Source organism: Symphalangus syndactylus, chromosome 2 (assembly GCF_028878055.3).
Source record: "Symphalangus syndactylus isolate Jambi chromosome 2, NHGRI_mSymSyn1-v2.1_pri, whole genome shotgun sequence".
NCBI lineage: Eukaryota > Metazoa > Chordata > Mammalia > Primates > Hylobatidae > Symphalangus > Symphalangus syndactylus.
In genome coordinates, this window is record NC_072424.2 from 5134656 (window position 1) to 5153682 (window position 19027).

A 19027-nucleotide genomic window follows, 5' to 3' on the forward strand; every position below is an offset into this window, starting at 1 on the left:
GCAAACCAAACCCAAAATTAGTAGAAAAGAAATAACAGAGATCAGGAGACCAGAGCAGAAATAAATGAAATTGAGATGAAAAAAAAATACCAAAAATCAATGAAACAAAAAATTATTTCAAAAACATAAACAAAATCCACATTTAGCTAGAATTTAAAAAATAAATAAAATCAGAAAACAAAAAAGGAGACATTACAACCAATACCACAGAAATACAAGGGATCATTAGGGACTACTACGAACAACTACACAGCAACGAATTGGAAAACCTAGAAGAAATGGATAAATTCCCGGATACAAACACCCTGCAAGACTAAGCCATGAAGAAATGGAAAAACCTGAACAGACCAATAATAAGTAACAAGATCAAAGCGGTAATAAAACGTCTTTCATCAAAGAAAATCCCAGGTCCTGATGGCGTCACTGCTGAACTATCAAACAGTTAAGGAAGAACTGGTATCAACTGTACTCAAACTATTCAAAAAAACTGAAGGAGGGAACACTTCCAAAGTCATTGTACATGGCATTATCCTGCTACAAAAACCAGACAGGGATACGGCAGAAAAAGAAAACGACAGGCCAATATCCCTGATGAACACAGATGCAAAAATCCTCAACAAATGACCAGCAACCCAAATTCAACAACATGTTACAAAGATCATTCACCACGATCAACTGGGATGTGTCTCAAGGTTGCAAGGATGGTTTAACATACGCATATCAATAAACATATAACATTAAACATAACCAAGGAAAAAAAAATCATTTCAACAAATGCTGAAAAAGCATTCAATAAAATTCAGCATTGCTTCATGATAAAAGCTCTCAGCAAACTGAGTATGGAAGGAACACACCTCAAAACAATAAAGGCCACGCATGACAAACCCACAGGCAACAGTATATTGAACAAGGAAAAACAGCTTTTCTCCAAGATATGGAACAACACACAGATGCCCATTTCTACCACTTTTATTCAAAGAATACTGGAAGTCCTACCCAGAACAATTAGGCAAGAGAAAGAAAGAAAAGTCACCCAAATTGGAGAGGAAGAAGTCAAAATTATCCTTATTCACAGATGACATAATCTTATATTGGGAAAAACTGAAAGACTCCACCAAAAAACTATTAGAACTGATAAAAAGGTTTCAGTAAAGTTGCAGAATTCAAAACCAACATAAAAAAATCAGCAACACGTAATTGGAAAAAGAAATCAGGCCAGGCATGGTGGCTCACGCCTGTAATCCCAGCTACTCGGGAGGCTGAGGCAGGAGAATCGCTTGAACCCAGGAAGCGGAGGTTGCGGTGAGCCAAGATCACGCCATTGCACTCCAGACTGGGCAACAAGACCGAAACTCCATCTCAAAAAAAAACAAAAAGAAATCAAGAAAATCCCATTTATAATAGTTACAAAAATATAAAATACCTAGGAATAAATCTGACCAAAGAAGTGAAAGATCTCTACAAGGATAACTATAAAACACTGATAAAAGTAATTGAAGAGGACACATAAAAAATGGAAAGATATTCCATGCTTATCGGTCAGAAGAATACTGTTAAAATGTCACCACCCAAAGCAATTTACAGATTTAATGCAATCGTTACCAAAACAACAATGACACTCTGCAAAGAAATAGAAAAAAAATCCTAAAATTTGTATGGCACCACTAAAGGCCCCAAATAGCCAAAGCAAACCTGAAGCAAAAAGAACAAAGCTGGAGACATCACACTACCTGACTTCAAAATATTTGTAGTAACCAAAAACAGCATGGTACTGGCATAAAACACATACACAGAACAGTGGAACAGACCAGAGAACCCAGAAATACATCCACACATTTACAGCCAACTCATTTTCGACAAAAGTGCCAAGAACATACACTGGGGAAAGGACAGTCTCTCCCATAAAGGGTGCTGGTTAAACTGGATAACCACAGGCAGAATGAAACTAGACGCCATCGCTCACAATATACAAAACCAAATCAAAAGGGATTAAAGACTTCAATCTGGCTGGATGCGGTGGCTATTACAGGCCGAGGTAGGTGGATCACAAGGTCAGGAGTTCAAGACCAGCCTGGCCAAGATGGTGAAACCTCGTCTCTACTAAAAATACAAAACTTAGCCAGGTATGGTGGCGGGCACCTGTAGTCCCAGCTACTTGGGAGGCTGAGGCAGAGAACTGCTTGAACCCGGGAGGCAGGGGTTGCAGTGAGCCGAGATCATGCCACTGCACTCCAACCTGGGTGACAGAGCGAGACTCCTTCTCAAAAAAAAAAAAAGACTTAAATCTAAGACCTGAAACTTCAAAACTACTAGAAGAAAACATAAGGGAAATGCTTCTGGAAATTGGTCTGGGCCAGATTTTTTTTGTATAAGACCTCAACAGCACAGGCAACAAAAGCAAAAAATAATAACAATAATAATAGGCAAATGTAAAAAAATTTACATCAAGCTGAAAAGCTTCTGCACAGCAAAGGAAACAATCAGCAAGCCAGGCATGGTGGTACGTGCCTGTAACCCCAGCTACTTGGGAGGCTGAGGCAGGAGGATCTCTTGAGCCCAAGAGTTCGAGGCTGCAGTGAGCTATGATCACACCACTGCACTCAGCCTGGATGGCACAGCAAGACCCGAAGCAAGAAACGAAACTATCAAAGTACTGACGAGATAATCTACAGAATAGGAGAAAATACCTGCAAACTACCCAACAAGGAATTAATAACCAGATTATATAAGAGATTCAACTCAACAGCAAAAAAACGAGTAACTTTATTAAAAATATCTGCAAACTACCCAACAAGGAATTAATAACCAGATTATATAAGCAATTCAACTCAACAGCAAAAAAACACATAACTATTTAAAAATGGACAGAAGATCTGAATAATTAGGCCGGGCGCAGTGGCTCACGCCTGTAATCCCAGCACTTTGGGAGGCCGAGGCGGGCGGATTACGAGGTCAGGAGATCGAGACCATCCTGGCTAACAGTGAAACCCCGTCTCTACTAAAAATACAAAAAATTAGCCGGGCGTGGTGGCAGGCGCCTGTAATCCCATCTACTCGGGAGGCTGAGGCAGGAGAATGGCGTGAACCCAGAGGGCGGAGCTTGCAGTGAGCCGAGATCGCGCCACTGCACTCCAGTGTGGGTGACAGAGCGAGACTCCGTCTCAAAAAAAAAAAAAAAAAAAAAAAAAAAAAGAAGATCTGAATAATTATTTCTCAAAAGAAGACATACAAATGGCCAACAAGTGTATGAAAAAATGCTCAACATGACTAATCACCAGAGAAATGCAAATCAAAACCAAAATGAGATTTCATCTTACCCCAATTAAAATGGCTTTTATTAAAAAAGACAGGGAATAGCAGATGCTGTTGAGGATGTGGAGAAAGGGGAGCCGTCGTACACTGTTGGTGGGAATGTAAGTTAGTACAGCTACTATGGAAAACAGTATGGAGGGTCTTCAGAACACTATAAATAGAACTGCCATAGGATGCAGCAATCCCACAACTGGGTATAGACCCAAAAGAATGGAAATCAATATACTGAAGAAATACTGCACTCCCATGCTCACGGCAGCACTACCCACAATAGCCAAGATATGCAATCTACCTAAGTGTCCATCAAAGGATGATGGATACAGAAAATGTGGTACATAAAACACAATGAAATATTAGCCATAAGAAAGGACAAAATCTTGTCATTTGCAGTAATACAAACAGAACTGGAGGTCATTCTGTTAAGTGAAATAAACGGGCACAGAAAGACAAATAACGCATGTTCTAACTCAAATGTGGGAGCTAAAAACGTGGACTTCATGAAGACAGAGAGCAGACTTGTGATTACCAGAGGTGAGGGGGAAGAGGGGATGAATAGAGGTTGATTAATAAATAGTTGGGTAGGGTGACTACAGTTAACAGGAATCTACAGTATATTTCAAATACCAGAAGAAAGCAATTCAAATGTTTCCAGCACGAAGAGACATGTTTGGGATGATCGATATCCCAATTACCCTGATCTGATCATTACACATTATATGAATGCATCAAAATATCATAGGTACCCTGAAAACATGTATTTTGTATCAAAAGATAAATCTTAGCATTAAAAGTTTAAAGAGTTAAATATAAATCTTACAAAAGGTATAAAAGACCTAGTACTGTAAACTACAAAACACTGCAAAGAAAAACCGAAGACCTAAATAAATGAAGAGATACACTGTATTCACAGGTCAGAGACTCAATGTTACAATATTGTCAATTCTTCCCCATACTGACCTATAAATTCAGGGGAATCTGCCACCTGGCCTCAAGAAAAACAAGGATTTTTGTAGAAACTGACAAAGTGACTGAAAAATGCATGAGAATGCAAAGAACCAGGAACAGACAAAGCAATTTTGACAAAGAAGAGTGGGGGGTACCAGCACTGCCTGATTTCAAGTCTCATATTAAGTTAGAAGCAGTTACTAAGACGGTTGGTCACATAGAAAAGTGACACACGAAGAGTCCACAAACAGACCCACACACATATGGACAACTGATTTGTGACAAAGATGCAAAGACAATTCATTCAGCGGAGAAAAGACGGTCTTTGCAACAAATGTTTCCGGAACAACTGGTTCTCCATGTGCAAAAAAAAAAAAAAAAAAAAAGAACTCCAATCTGCAGCTTGTACCATATACCAAAAAATCAAAAAGGATCATAGCCCTAAATGTAAAACCTAAAACCATCTATCTTCAGTGAGGAAACCCTTGTGACCCTGGTTTAGACACAGATTTCTTAGATACGACAACAAGAGTACCCTGGAAAAGATCTAGCTGATAAACTGGACTGCATGAAAAGTAACAATTCTACTCCTCGGAAGACACTGTTAAGAGGGCTGAAAAGACAAGGCACAGACTTAAAGACAGTATTTACAAACCGTGTCTCTGATTAAGGACTTGCATCCAGAATATATTAGAAGAAGATTACAGGCTGGGCATGGTGCCTCACGCCTATAATCCCAATGCTTTGGGAGGCTGAGGCGGGCAGATCCCTTGAGCCCAGGAGTTCAAGACCAGCCTGGGCAACATGGGAAAACCCTCTCTCTACAAAAAATACAAAAATTAGCTATGTGTGGTGGCACACGCCTGTAGTCTCAGCTACTTGGGAGGCTGAAGTGGGAGGATCGCTTGAGCCCAGGAGGTCCGGCTGCAGTGAGCTGAGACTGTACCACTGCACTTCAGCCTGGGTAACTGAGACCGTCTCAAAAAAAAAAAAAAAAAAAGATTAAAAAAGATTAAAACTTAACAATAAGAAAAGAAACAACTCAGTTAAAAAAAAAAAAAAAAGGGAAAAGGATTTGAACAGATATTTCCCAAGAGAGGGATGACAAATAAGCACATGAAGATGCTCAACGTCACTGTCATCAGGGAAATGCAAATTGAAATGCTATGCGACACCTCCACACGCCCGCCCATCAGACAGGGGAAAGTTAAAAGACTGATCTTAGAGAAACTGAAGGACTCATTCCCTGCGTGTCGCATATAAAACAGTGTAACTACTTTGGAAAACAATGTGGCGGTTTCTTAAAAACTCAAACATATGCCTCCCGTATGATCCGGCCACTCTACTCCTAGGTATTTACCCAAGGGAAACGAAAGCCCGTGTCTACACCAAGACCTGTCAGTACATGAATGTTCACAGCAGCTTTATCTGCAATAGCCAAAACCTGCAAACAACCCACATATCCATCAACAGGTGAAGGGATAAACTGCAGCGCACATGGACACTGAAACTGCCTGGCAACAAAAAGGATGAATTACGGACAACACGCTACGACACACAGGGATCACACAACAATCGTGCCGAGTGACAGATCGACAAGAGTGCACATCCTGTGTGATTCCGTCTATGTGGAATTCTAGAAAACCCAAAGCAACCTACAGGGACAGAAGACGGCTGCCTGGGTCCAGGGAGGGGCAGGAAGGAGTAATCACGAAGGAGCACAGGGACTGGGGGTGACGGGAGCGCTCGTTTCCTTGATTTCATGGAGGAGGAGCAGGGACTGGGGGTGACGGGAGCACTCGTTTCCTTGATTTCATGGAGGAGGAGCAGGGACTGGGGGTGACAGGAACGTTCGTTTGCTTAATTGTGTGTCGCTTTCACAGACGTAGCCCTACTCCCGAACTTGTCCAGTTGGACACTTTAAATGATGTGCAGGTTACTGTGTTTATAATACCTTTATAATGCTGGGGGTTTTTTTGGTTTTTTTCAAATGAGGTGACTAGGAGGGGGGGCCCCAGCTGCCCTGCATTCACTGCACTCACCCAAAGCGCTGGTGTTTGTTGAGGGTGTACAGCAGGTAGTCAGCCATGGTCTCCTCCCCAACCAGGTGGTCCAGCACCGTTCCTGTGGAAGCAGCAGCTGAGGTGAGCACTGGAAACAGCCACATCTATGCTCCTGCCAAGCTCAAACACATCCCTTCCAGTCCCAGCCCAAAGACACCGTGCCGTAAGGAAGAGGCCACCCGCCGACAAAGACACTAACGCAGAGGACGGCACTCGGCTGTGGCCCGGCCCCCACTCCTGCCTGGCACCTGCGACCAACCTCTCTGCCCTGCTCCGTCAAATGGGGAAAGCGAAGGCCACTCATGGGGCAGGGTGTAATGGTGACCAGTGCCTGTCAGCTGTGCACTACTACAGCTCTCACACCAAGCTTCGAGAAAAGTCTGGCAGCAACCAGGTCAAAGGCAGTAACAACTCCAGTCTAGGGGCCCTGTGCCAAAGCCAGCCCTAAAGGTGGGGTGGCAGGGGCCCCGGCCCCAGCCCCAGCCCCAGCCCCAGCCCCGGCTCACCACACAGGGCCAGCTTCAGGCCTGTCTCCACACTTTCAATCCGAGGAGCCAGCACACCAGGAGTGTCCAACAGGAACATCAGGGGCCGCTCAGAGACCTGTGTGGGCACAGAGGGCATGATCAGGCCGCAGTGGCAGCCTCCCACCCAGGTGGGCCACTCAGGAAGCCTGGGCAGCCCCTGGCACCCAATGCTCCGAGGAAGGCCTCGGGGACCCAACCCCATAGCAGCGTCACTCTCACCAAGCTCTAGGATTCCCCAGAGGATCTAATTCCCACTTAATTTGGAGAATAAATAAAAGCATCAGGTCCCAACAGCTTATCTTCTGCTCCCAAGGAGAGAGAACACAAGGAAGGGAGTGGAGGGCAGGGGGCAGGGGGGGCCCACTCAGGTCTGTCCTGACCGCTGCATGGCCCTGGACAGTGGCCTCATCTGGAAATGGGGAAAACAGCGCGCCTTCCCCAAAGGTCTGGCGTAAAGACTATGAGGACTGTGGAGTAAGGGTGGGGGCAGTGCCTGCCCCGGGGGTGCTCAGCGGGGACACTGAGTGGAGGGGAGGGAAGCGTGGTCAGCAGCAGGAAGCCACGCAGAGGTCGGCAGGTGCCAGACACCCGCAGAGCTCCTGACAAGAGTGCTGGGCCTGGCCCCTGAGGACTCCACCTGAATTTTGGACATCACAGCTCTGGTGATCCCAGGCTCGCCACCCACCCTAGTGGCTTTTCCTGTAGGAAAAGGAGAAAAGGAGGCTCAAATGTATACTAAACACAGAAGCTTCAGAATAAGCAGGGAGATGTATGTAACAAACACATCTGGCCAAAATGGAAACACCTAAAAGCCAGATGAGCTTCCCAAGGCTGTAATTTGTTTCACTTTCAGTCCCAAACCAGCTCACAGCAAGGGCACTTTCCAAGCCACACAGAGACTGAGATTCTTCATCAAATGCACCAGAACTTAACTCCCCAGGACTGGAAAGGCACTGTCAGACTGCAGAGGTCAGACAAGAGCTGCTCCTTCCACGCGGTCCCCCACCTCCCTCCTGGACCCACCCCTGCACCCCAAGGTCAGCCTGCCTCCCACAGCACTGTCCACAGGGGGCTGGCTGCTCTAGGACCCGGCTCAGGGTGTGTCCCAAGGAGAGGCCACTCCACTGTGGACAAACAACCCAAGAATAAAAAACACAAGTGTCCATCCAGATGAATGGACAGACAGGTTGTGGTCTGTACACACGACAGGGTGATCAGCCTTAAAAAGGAATAAAATTCTGACACTCAGGACAACACAGACGAACCTTGAGGACATCACAATCAGTGACATCAGCCAGTCACAAAAGGCCAAGTACTGTGAGTCCACTTGGAGGAGGTACAGTCATGGAATTCACAGACAGAAAGTGGAACGAGGGGTGTAGGAGACTGGGGGAGTGACTCTTCGTATTTACAGAGTTTCATTTTCAGGTAACCAAAATATTTGAAAATAGTGGTGCTGGCTGCATAACCCTATAAATGCACTTAATAGCACTGATAAAAAATAACACGCTTAAAAATAAAAGAATAAATGACTGTAACAACTCTCCAATTAGCACCAAAAACACCCTCTCTGTAAAATAATAGTTCGCCGTAGTTTAAAGCCTTCAGATTTGCACATCATGAATGGGTTTGTTAATAAATACCTTATTAATGTGAAAAATGAAGCCAACAAGGACTTGAATTAAACTTGAAAACACTTAAGGAAAAGAGCTCACGGGGCAGTGAAGGGTGCTCGGGGCTCCAGCTTTGAATCCGAGTCTGAGAACTGGCACGGAGGGAGGAGAGGAGCGCCTGTGACTCCAGAGTCCAGCAAACCTCCAGCAACAGCAAGGCAGACGCATCTGAGGAGTGGCCTTGCAGCCTCCCTGCCTGATAATCCAGCCCCGTCTACTTCACACACTTTGAATTCTCTGGATCAAAGGGATTTTTTTTTTTTTTGAGACGGAGTCTCGCTCTGTCGCCCAGGCTGGAGTGCAGTGGCGTAATCTCGGCTCACTGCAAGCTCCACCTCCTGGGTTCACGTCATTCTCCTGCCTCAGCCTCCCGAGTAGCTGGGACTACAGGTGCCCGCCACCACGCCCGGCTAATTTTTGTATTTTTAGTAGAGACGGGGTTTCACCATTTTAGCAAGGATGGTCTCGATCTCCTGACCTCGTGATCCGCCTGCCTCGGCCTCCCAAAGTGCTGGGATTACAGGCATGGGCCACGCGCCCAAAGAGATTTAAATAAATGAACAAATATCAAAGTTTAGAAAAGCCATCCTCACGTTAAAGATTTTAAAAGAGAGAAAAATTAAGTGTGAAATTCACAGCAGAACGACCTGGTCCCACTGTTCAGCCCTCCTGTGAACTGGACTGAATGAGACAAGATGTGCTGTGGGGCTGCGGGGTCAGCAGAAGACTGGCGGTGCTCCTCGAGCACGTCCCCTCCGGGAAAGGTGGAGGCGTCAGCACATCAGCCGCACGCGCCAGTACGCGCCAGTACGCGCCAGTACCTTTCCTATCAGCCGCACGCGCCAGTACCTTTCCTGAGGTATCAGCTGCACGCGCCAGTACCTTTCCTGAGGTATCAGCTGCACGCGCCAGTACCTTTCCTGAGGTATCAGCTGCACGCGCCAGTACCTTTCCTGAGGTGCTGCCTCCGGAGGGAGTTGATGAGGGAGGACTTGCCCACGTTGGGGACCCCGATGACCATGATACAGTACTCCAGGTTCTGCGCAGGCAGAAAGAGGGGTCACAGGGCCCATCCTGGCCGCTAGAGCCTGAGACTCTGCAACCCCACCCAGGCAAGGGGACCCCAGGCCAGGCCAGCTCAGGGAATAAGGGAGGTTAACGCAGAGGCTCTGCCCACCCAGCGGGGACGGCCTCAGCCCTTTCCACTGAAGAGAATGAGAGGACAAAGGAGGGACCTCCCTGCCTGGGGTGCAGCGCCTTCTCCTCGGAGAGGCCAGGCAGGAGGGGCTGGCCCATCCCACGCCCACCTCCCACTCCCAGCTCTGGGCCCCACCAACCAACCTCTCTTCGGTGGTAGCGGTGACTCCTCCCAATCAGTTCAGTGACCATCGGAATGATCTGCAACAAACACCCACTCACGAAGCCACCCCAGGTCGGACGTCTGTGCACTGACCCACTCCTTCCGCCACCTCAGAACAGGATTAGGGATTCCAGTGTCTCCACTTTCACATATCCGTTAGGAAAACAGAGACCTCATATCTGGAATTCTACCCAACATTTCATAGGCAAACTGGGCGTCACCCTTCATCTGGAGGTAGCACACCAAGTATCCGGTGTTGGGAAACTGGAGTTCTGTCCAGGTTGCAGATGTCAGACTGAGCTCTGGGGCCGGGGACCACCTATGCCCATCCCCTCCCATCAAAAACAAGCAGGGCAGACCCGGGGCTTCAGTGACAGCTGTGACTGTAACTACCTTTTAATGAAGAAACACATCAAGCCAGAAAATTCTACCACATACAATTGGAAACACGAGCTACCTGAGTCTCCAAAAGGCTCTGACCACCTACAACCCCGGAACGCGTCTACTGCCTGAACTTGTGCCCTCGGCACAGGGAGACGCACTCGCCCCAGGAGATCGCATCCATGTGTGGCAGCTGGAAACCAACACCTACATCTTTTCCAAAGCTCTGCTTCTTACTAAAGCATAGAATAGTTTATAATGCTCCTCGAACGCACTGAAGCAGAAGCATCAGAGAACACAGACGAAAAGCCCACCTGCTTGACATTCTCATCCTTTACACAGTTGGTAAAAACGACATTTTTTAGGCCTTCTCCTTCTAAGCGTTGCATAATTTTCTGAAAGACACAAAACATTTCCATTTTACTTTTCTCACTGGAGTCTCAGCTCTGTCACCCAGGCTGGAGTGCAGTAGCACAATCTCGGCTTCCTGCAACCTCCACCTCCCTGGTTCAAGCGATTCTCATGCCTCAGCCTCCCAAGTAGCAGGGATTACAGGAATGCACCACCACACCCAGCTGATTTTTGAATTCACTGGCCTTAACATGCAGTGAAACCAGTGCAAAGCTATATCCTATTTCTAAATATCAGTGTTGTTAATCAGCTGACCTAAAATATGACTGATGCTTAAATCAACAAGTCCTTCACTGATTCAGCTGGTTTTATTTCGTTGTCCATCAAGATGACACGGATAGACAGATCAAGCATAAGACACACACCTGAAGCCACACACTCTGGGTAGTAAATGTACTTGGGTGTCCCCGCTCAGGGAGGCAGAAGGCAGGGCACCCAGGGGCAAGTCTACCTCTCTCCCCTGATTCTTCAGAAGCACTGGCCTTTCTCTGACCAGGTCAGACACTGCTGTGCCCTATACTAGACGGCCACCCACCAGTCTACAAAAAGTCTCATTTTCAAAGGCAGGAGTAGCCACTGATATGACATAAAAGTACCAACTAGTGAAAACACTTGCGATGATTAAAAAAAAAAAAAAAAAAAAAAAGGCCAGGCGCAGTGGCTCACACCTGTAATCCCAGCACTTTGGGAGGCCAAGGCGGGCGGATCACCTGAGGTCAGGAGTTTGAGACCAGCCTGGCCAACATGGTGAAACCTTGTCTCAACTAAAAATACAAAATACAAAAATACAAAAATTAGCTGGGTGTGATGGCGCACGCCTGTAATCCCAGCTACTCGGGACGCTGACAGGAAAACTGCTTGAACTCAGGAGGTGGAAGCTGCAGTGAGCCGAGATCGCGCTATTGCACTCCAGCCTGGGCAACAACAGCAAAACTGCATCTCAAAAAAAAAAAAAAAAAAAAAAAAAAAAGACTAGGGGCGGGCGGGGGGGTCCATTTCTACGTTTACTCAAAAGAAACCATAAACATCAGCTGTGTGGGACAACGGGCCAGTTCCATAGTTCCACGTCTGCATTTTTTACCTCCACACACCTCGCCCAGGGTCACCTGCACCCCTGACTCTGCTCTTTGCTTGGGAGAAATCCTTTAGCTCCTTTGGGCCTCCCAGCAGCGCTCTCAGCTTCTGAAATCCCAAGGTGTGCACAAGCTGGCTGGCAGACAAGTCCTTGGTTCACAGCGGCAAACCGGACACCTGGAGCACCACAACCACCACAGAAGACCTCAGACCAGACTGGCCTCGTGTGGCTACTGAAACTAATGAAGCAAAATGTGAAAGTCACATGTGGCAGTAGACACAAGTCAGGTGCTCACAGGCAGCCACGTGAGACACAGCAGACACAGAGACCCCATCAGCAAGGAAAGGTCCACAGTGCCGCTGTAGCCACCACTCGGGCTCTGGCAGCACAGCTTGGCCACTTCCCACAGCAGACGCGCTGTAGGGTCCAGCCCCACAGGGTCGGTGGGTTTCTCTCCCCGTGTGCGGAGATGAGAGACTGTAGAAAATAAGACACAAAGGCCGGGCGCGGTGGCTCACGCTTGTAATCCCAGCACATTGGGAGGCCGAGGAGGGCAGATCATGAGGTCAGGAGATCGAGACCATCCTGGCTAACACGGTGAAACCCCGTCTCTACTAAAAATACAAAAAATTAGCCGGGCGTGGTGGCGGGCGCCTGTAGTCCCAGCTACCCGGGAGGCTGAGGCAGGAGAATGGCGTGAACCTGGGAGGCAGAGCTTGCAGTGAGTCGAGACTGCACCACTGTACTCCAGCCTGGGCGACAGAGCAAGACTCTGTCTCAAAAAAAAAAAAAGAAAGAAAGAAAGAAAATAAGACACAACACAAAGAGATAAAAGAAAAGACAGCTGTGCCCGGGGGACCACTACCACCAAGACGCAGAGACCGGTAGTGGCCCTGAATGTCTAGCTGCACTAATATTTATTGGATACAAAGCAAAAGCGGCAGGGTAAGGAGTGTGAGTCATCTCCAATGATAGGTAAGGTCACGTGTGTGGGCGGCAAGCCACCCAGGTGCCGAGGCAAGAGACCGAGGACACCAGCTGTTCCAGTATAATAAGATATAAAACAAGAATAGTTATACCAGATATAGATCTTAGATATGATTATATATGAATATCATTAATCATTAGTTTGTAGCAATTACTCTTTATTCCAATATTATAATAATCCCTGCTCTATAATCATAACCTAGGAAAAACCAGGCCATACAGAGTGAGGAGCTGAGGGGACATAGTGAGGTGTGACCGAAGACAGGAGTGCCAGCCTTCTGTTATGCCTGGACAGGGCCACCAGAGGGCTCCTTGGTCTAGCGGTGACGCCAGCGTCTGGGAAGACGCCCGTTGCCAGGCGGACCATGGTTTGATGGTAGCAAAAGTTGTCAAGGAACAACACCCACTACTTAGCAGACCGGGAAAGGGAGTCTCCTTTTCCCCGGGGGAGTTTAGAGAAGACTCTGCTCCTCCACCTCTTGTGGAGGGCCTGACATCAGTCAGGCTTTCCCGCAGTTATCCAGAGGCCTAACCGTCTCCCTGTGATGCTGTGCTTCAGTGGTCACGCTCCTAGTCCACCTTCATGTTCCATCCTGTACACCTGGCTCTGCTTTCTAGATAGCAGTAGCAAATTAGTGAAAGTACTAATAGTCTCTGAGATGTAGAAATAATGGCCTAAGCTGTCTTTCTCTTTGTTTTCTCTCTCTCTCTGCCTCGGCTGCCAGGCAAGGAAGGGCCCCCTGTCCAGTGGACACGTGACCCACGTGACTTTACCTATCATTGGAGATGACTCACACTCTTTACCCTGCCCCTTTTGCTTTGTATCCAATAAGTAACAGCGCAGCCAGACATTCGGGGCCACTACCGGTCTCCGTGCATTGGTGGTCGTGGCCCCCCGGGCCCAGCTGCCTTTTCTTTTATCTCTTTGTCTTGTGTCTTTATTTCTACACTCTCTCGTCGCCACACACAGGGAGAGACCCACCGACCCTGTGGGGCTGGTCCCTACACACATGGGTCACGTGTCCACTGGACAGGGGGCCCTTCCCTGCCTGGCAGCCAAGGCAGAGAGGGAGGGGGAGAGAGAGAGACAGCTTATGCCATTATTTCTGCTTATCAGAGACTTTCAGTACTTTCACTAATTTTGCTACTGCTATCTAAAAGGCAGAGCCAGGTGTACAAGACGGAACATGAAGGTGGACTAGGAGCGTGACCACTGAAGCACAGCATCACAGGGAGACGGTTAAGGCCTCCGGATAACTGTGGGCGGCCCTGACTAATGTCAGGCCCTCCACAAGAGGTGGAGGAGCAGAGTCTTCTCTAAACTCCCCTGGGGAAAGGGAGACTCCCTTTCCTGGTCTGCTAAGTAGCAGGTGTTTTTCCTTGGCACTGATCCTACCGCTAGACCACGGTCCACTTGGCAACGGGCGTCTTCCCAGACGCTGGCGTCACCGCTAGACCAAGGAGCCCTCTGGTGGCCCTGTCCGGGCATAACAGAAGGCTCGCACTCTTGTCTTCTGGTCACTTCTCACTGTGTCTCCTCAGCTCCTATCTCTGTTTGGCCGGGTTTTTCCTAGGTTATGATTATAGAGCGAGGATTATAATAATACTGGAATAAAGTGTAATTGCTACAAACTAATGATTAATGCTATTCATATATAATCATACCTATGATCCATATCTAGTATAACTATTCTTATTTTATATATTTTACTACACTGGAGCAGCTCGTGTCCTCGGTCTCTTGCCTCGGCACCTGGGTGGCTTGCCGCCCACAACGCGCACTCACTGACCACTCGGGCTCTGGCATCACAACCTGGCCACTTCCCACAGGAGACATGCACTGACTAAGTGTCCGGGTCACGAACAACACGTTAGACGGAGGCACGCCATATGAGAAACGATGCCGGCATGCTTCTGCAAAGCAAAGGGCTGTTTCTAAAGCAGAGCCTGCCTGGGCAAACTGACAAGTGCGCGTCCAGCAACTCTTCCGTGAGAACAAGTGACCTAGGAAAAACACAGCCACACGGCTGAAGGCGTCTGAGAGAAAGGCCTTTACCTGCTGCTCTGTAAGATCCGCCAAGTCCATCTTGTTGAGGACCAGCAAGTGAGGCTTAAGCCCAAGGGTTTCCTGAAACAGAGGGTTGCGGCCTGAAAGTGGGATGTGGCGAAATTAAGGTAAAAATTCCTCCAAAGCTTTACCAGCCAACCAACTTTTTTTCTTGCCATCAGTGAACGAATCATCACATCTTGCCAATTCATTCCTCAAGTACAGGAGGAAAGCCCCAGTTGGCAGGAACATTTAAACGGAGGTTTCATAGCCTATCTAGAGAATTCCACTGCTGCACCGCACTGTCAGGCTTGAGTGACCCAGATATATGTATTAACAATGAAGTTTCAAAGACACGCAGTCTGGACCCCACACCACAGATTGATTAACTGGTCTGGAAAGAGGCCTAGCAATTCGTATTTTTAAAAACCTCCCCAGGTAATTCTAATGTGTAATATGACTTCAGGCAGAGGGGCCTCCCCTGCTCTGTGAAAGGATATCCGGGCATCGTGGACCTCGATGATACAGTCCACCAGCTTCAGGCTGCTCTGCATCTTCTTCAGCCCTGGAAAACAGAAGGACGCCTCAGCGAAGGGGCTCACAACCTTTCTAGAGTGATCGATTCAAGCTGAATCGTCCAGAATGACACGCCACCATAAATAACCTAAAAAGACTACATCTGAGTGAAGCGTACTAAGCAATGGTAACAGATAACATCCGCTGAGCGCCTCCTCCGAAGTCCACACCCTCGGAATGGGAGACCGGGAGGCACCCTGCCAGAGGGTGGGCCATGTGTCAAAAGCCAGATGCAGTCTTCACCACCTGACTCATGGCTGACTCTAGGTGAAATAATTTGACTTCCACGGGTCGTTTTTTTGTTTTTTTGTTTTTTGGGACTGAGTCTTGCTCTGTCACCCAGGCTGGAGGGCAGTGACGCGATCTCGGCTCACTGCAACCTCCGCCTGCCAGTTTCAAGCAATTCTCCTGCCTCAGCCTCCGAGTAGCTGGGACTACTGGCAAGCGCCACCATGCCCGGCTAATTTTTTGTAGAGACGCGGTTTCACCATGCTGGCCAGGCTGGTCTCGATGTCCTGACCTCGTGATCTGCCCACCTCGGCCTCCCAAAGTATTGGGATTACAAGCGTGCGCCACCGCGCCGGGCCTTTCCACGGGTCTTAATCTGGGCTATAAAACAGAGTAACACTGACTCATTAGGCCCCTACCACCTCGTGCGGATGACGACGATAGTCCCCTAACCAGGAATACCACACACAACCAAGATAACAATGCTTCCAGCCTTCTTCCCCTCCAGTGTTGTCCAAAGACCGAGGACACAGCCTCAGACACCCACACGGGCCCTTCTTCCCCCTCGGCCCCCAGTGCACGCAGAGCCGACGCAGGAGTGGCCATCACAACACCCAGAGGGGCTGGGCCGGCGCCAGAGGTCTTCTTGGGGCCGAATTGTGACAAACAGTAAGAATTACCAAAGTTAAGCAGGAGAACGACTCAAAATATGAGTTAAAGTTGAACAGGTGCCTTCATACCCAGTTTCATTTAGTTCCCAAAAGACTCAGAAAAGTCTATCTTGTCAAGAACATGTGGAAACGAAGGCTTCGGGGGATTAAACGGGCAGAAGGCACTTGCCGGGAACCAAGGACAAGGGCGGCGAGCCAGAGGTCGGAGGCCAAGCAGGCCCCGAGCCCGAGGCTGCGCTGCGGGGGCACTCGCGGGAACGGGACTCTCCCGCAGCTGCGCAGGGGAAGGGGTCTCGGCGGCTCCGGGAGAGGGTGAGACCGGGTAAGGAGGGGAGACGAGGGAGGAGGGGCGGGGCCAGCCCAGGACGACCGGGAGAGGCAGGCGACGGCCGAAACGGGGGTGGAAGCAGACGCGCCGCGGCCGTGGGCATGACCTTGCCCTCCCCGCCGTGCCTCACCCTTGGCCATGTGGCCCGGGAACCAGCGCGCCACGTCGCGACCGCGCAGGGGGAAGTTCTCCCGCCAGGCGGCCTTGGCGGCGCTGCACAGTGCGCGCGGAGTCAGTCTCATGGCGGCGCCGTCCCCGGAAGCGCTCCCTCAACTGACCTCCTCTGCGCCGCCGCGACCCGCCTCTGAGGTTCCGGCCCTGCGGGCTTCCGGCGCTCCACGGGCCCGCGGCACTGCCCGCGCGTGCGCACGACGTTGCCTCCGCCCCCGGCGAAGCCCGGAGTGGGCGGGGCCCGGGCCCAGGGGGAGGGGCGAACGGTGGGCCGGGCGCCGGGGAGGGATTACGGCGAGGCCCCGGGGACGGGGTGGGTTCCTGGGTTTTGTGCATTTAAGTAATTCGCGGATTTATTAATATTCATTAAATATTAAAAATCATCGTTCTCCCTTAAGCATATCCTGAGTCTAAGTGTAAAAATTTAGCAATCTCTTTTTACAATTTGGTTAAAATCTCTCAAATACTTTAAATTTATCTTATAAATGTAATCTCTCCATTTTCTTTTTAAGTACTTCGGGGTTTTTGTTTGTTTTGTTTTGTTTGAGACGGAGTCTCCGCTCTGTTGCCCAAGAGTGCAGTGGCACGATCTCGCTCATTGCAACCTCCAACTCCCGAGTTCAAGGGATTCTCCCACCTCACCCTCCCGAGTAGCTGGGATTACTGGCGCCTGCCACCACGCCCGGCTGATTTTGTATTTTTAGTAGAGATGGAGTTCCACCATGTTGGCCAGGCTGGTCTCGAACTCCTGACCTCAAGTGATCTACCTGTCTCAGCCTCCCAAAATGCTGGGATTACAGGCATGAGCCACCGCGCGCAGCCTCAAGTACTTCAAGGTTTAATATAACAAATAAACCGTTTCCAAATACTGACTGCAGTTCTGCTAAATTAAACCGATTAATACAATGAGGCTGAAATATTCTCCACTGTCCAAGACTAGACATAAATGTAGTCGGATTTCAACTCTAAATCAGCAGTCAGCAACTGCACAATTGCACATTGCGTTACAAGAGTATTACTCTACCGGAATTTTTATTTTTAAGACGGAGTCTTGCTCTGTCGCCAGGCTGGAGTGCAGTGGCGCAATCTTGGCTCACTGCAACCTCCGCCTCCCGGGTTCAAGCAATTCTCCTGCCTCAGCCTCCTGAGTAGCTGGGACTACAGGTGCACACCACCACGCCCGCCTTATTTTTTTGTTTTTTTAGTAGAGACGGGGTTTCGCTGTGTTGGCCAGGCTGGTCTCGATCTCTGACCTCAGGTGATCTGCCCACCTCAGCCTCCCAAAGTGCTGGAATTACAGGCATGAGCCATGGCACCCAGCCTCTACTGGAATTTTTTAAACAAGCTACTGAAAATACCAAACATGCTCAAATTCTAAGTACAAAAATATTGCCATGGTTCTGATGTTCTTAAACCACCTAATACCCTAACGCCTAGCTATAAACATTTTTGGGCATGAGAGACGTGGCCCCTCCGTGGAAGACAGAAGCCTCCCAGGTGGTTTCTGGGCTGAGTGGGGCAGTCAGGGGCTCCTGCTAGGTCAATGCCCCCAAGCCCCCTCCTCACCAAGCCGGTCCCTCACTCCCAGAGGGGGCAGCCTGGGTCTTGCTGCCTTTGTCCCTGGGATACAGAACTGATGAAACCCTAAATGTCAACGATAAAGATTTTTGTACTTGAAGGAAGCTGCATTCCCTCATGGTCCTAGGAGCACAAAACCACAATAAAACCCTTTGGAATCTGAATTTCTCTCACAGGTGTCTGATGGGCAGGTGTCCCCAGAGAGACCAGTCTGGTGACACAGCAAATGCAGGTGGGGCTGCTGGCTACAGAGGGAGGCTGGGGCTCGGGAGGCTGGGGGTCAGGGAATGCCCTAGGAGGGACGATTTGAGCAGAGACCAGAGGGTGAGAAGAGAGGAGCCCTGCAGATCCAGGCTGAGGTGGAGGGGCCGGAGAGGGGCCTGGACTCCCAGCACACTCACCCCAATACCACCTGGTACCCCAGCACTGCCCACACCCCAACACCCCCCGACACCCAGCACACTCACCCCAACACCCCCCAGCACCCAACACTACCCACACCCCAACACCCCCCAGCACTGCCCCCACCCCAACACCCCCCAGCACCCAGCACACTCACCCCAGCACTGCCCACGCCCCACACACTCCCCGGCTCCCATGGGCTGGGCACCATTTCTCATTTCAGGCCTTATTATGTATTCACTTCCTCCAGAAAACCCCTGGCCTCAGGGCAGGGCAGGGCACCCCTCATCTC

General features: G+C 49.2%; 1 protein-coding gene across 3 annotated transcripts in view; it reads right to left on the bottom strand.

Annotated features, from left to right (window-relative positions):
* The window catches only part of MTG1 (mitochondrial ribosome associated GTPase 1), a 26481-nt gene extending 9590 nt beyond the window's left edge, over window positions 1–16891 (bottom strand). Inside the window, exons 1-9 of one of the 3 annotated variants that reach the window (XM_055244567.2) lie at window positions 16715–16891; window positions 15282–15346; window positions 14791–14895; window positions 10576–10656; window positions 9862–9918; window positions 9469–9559; window positions 7485–7546; window positions 6827–6923; window positions 6300–6381 (exon numbers count right to left, since the gene is read on the bottom strand). In XM_055244567.2, the coding sequence (XP_055100542.1) occupies window positions 6300–6381; window positions 6827–6923; window positions 7485–7546; window positions 9469–9559; window positions 9862–9918; window positions 10576–10656; window positions 14791–14895; window positions 15282–15346; window positions 16715–16826 (752 nt within the window). In that variant the 5' untranslated portion in view covers window positions 16827–16891. Of the gene's footprint in view, window positions 1–6299; window positions 6382–6826; window positions 6924–7484; window positions 7547–9468; window positions 9560–9861; window positions 9919–10575; window positions 10657–14790; window positions 14896–15279; window positions 15347–16325; window positions 16685–16714 lie in introns of those variants that run through there. The other 2 variants (XM_063616361.1, XM_055244576.2) reach the window with 2 other exon arrangements.
* Window positions 16892–19027: the final 2136 nt, after the last annotated feature.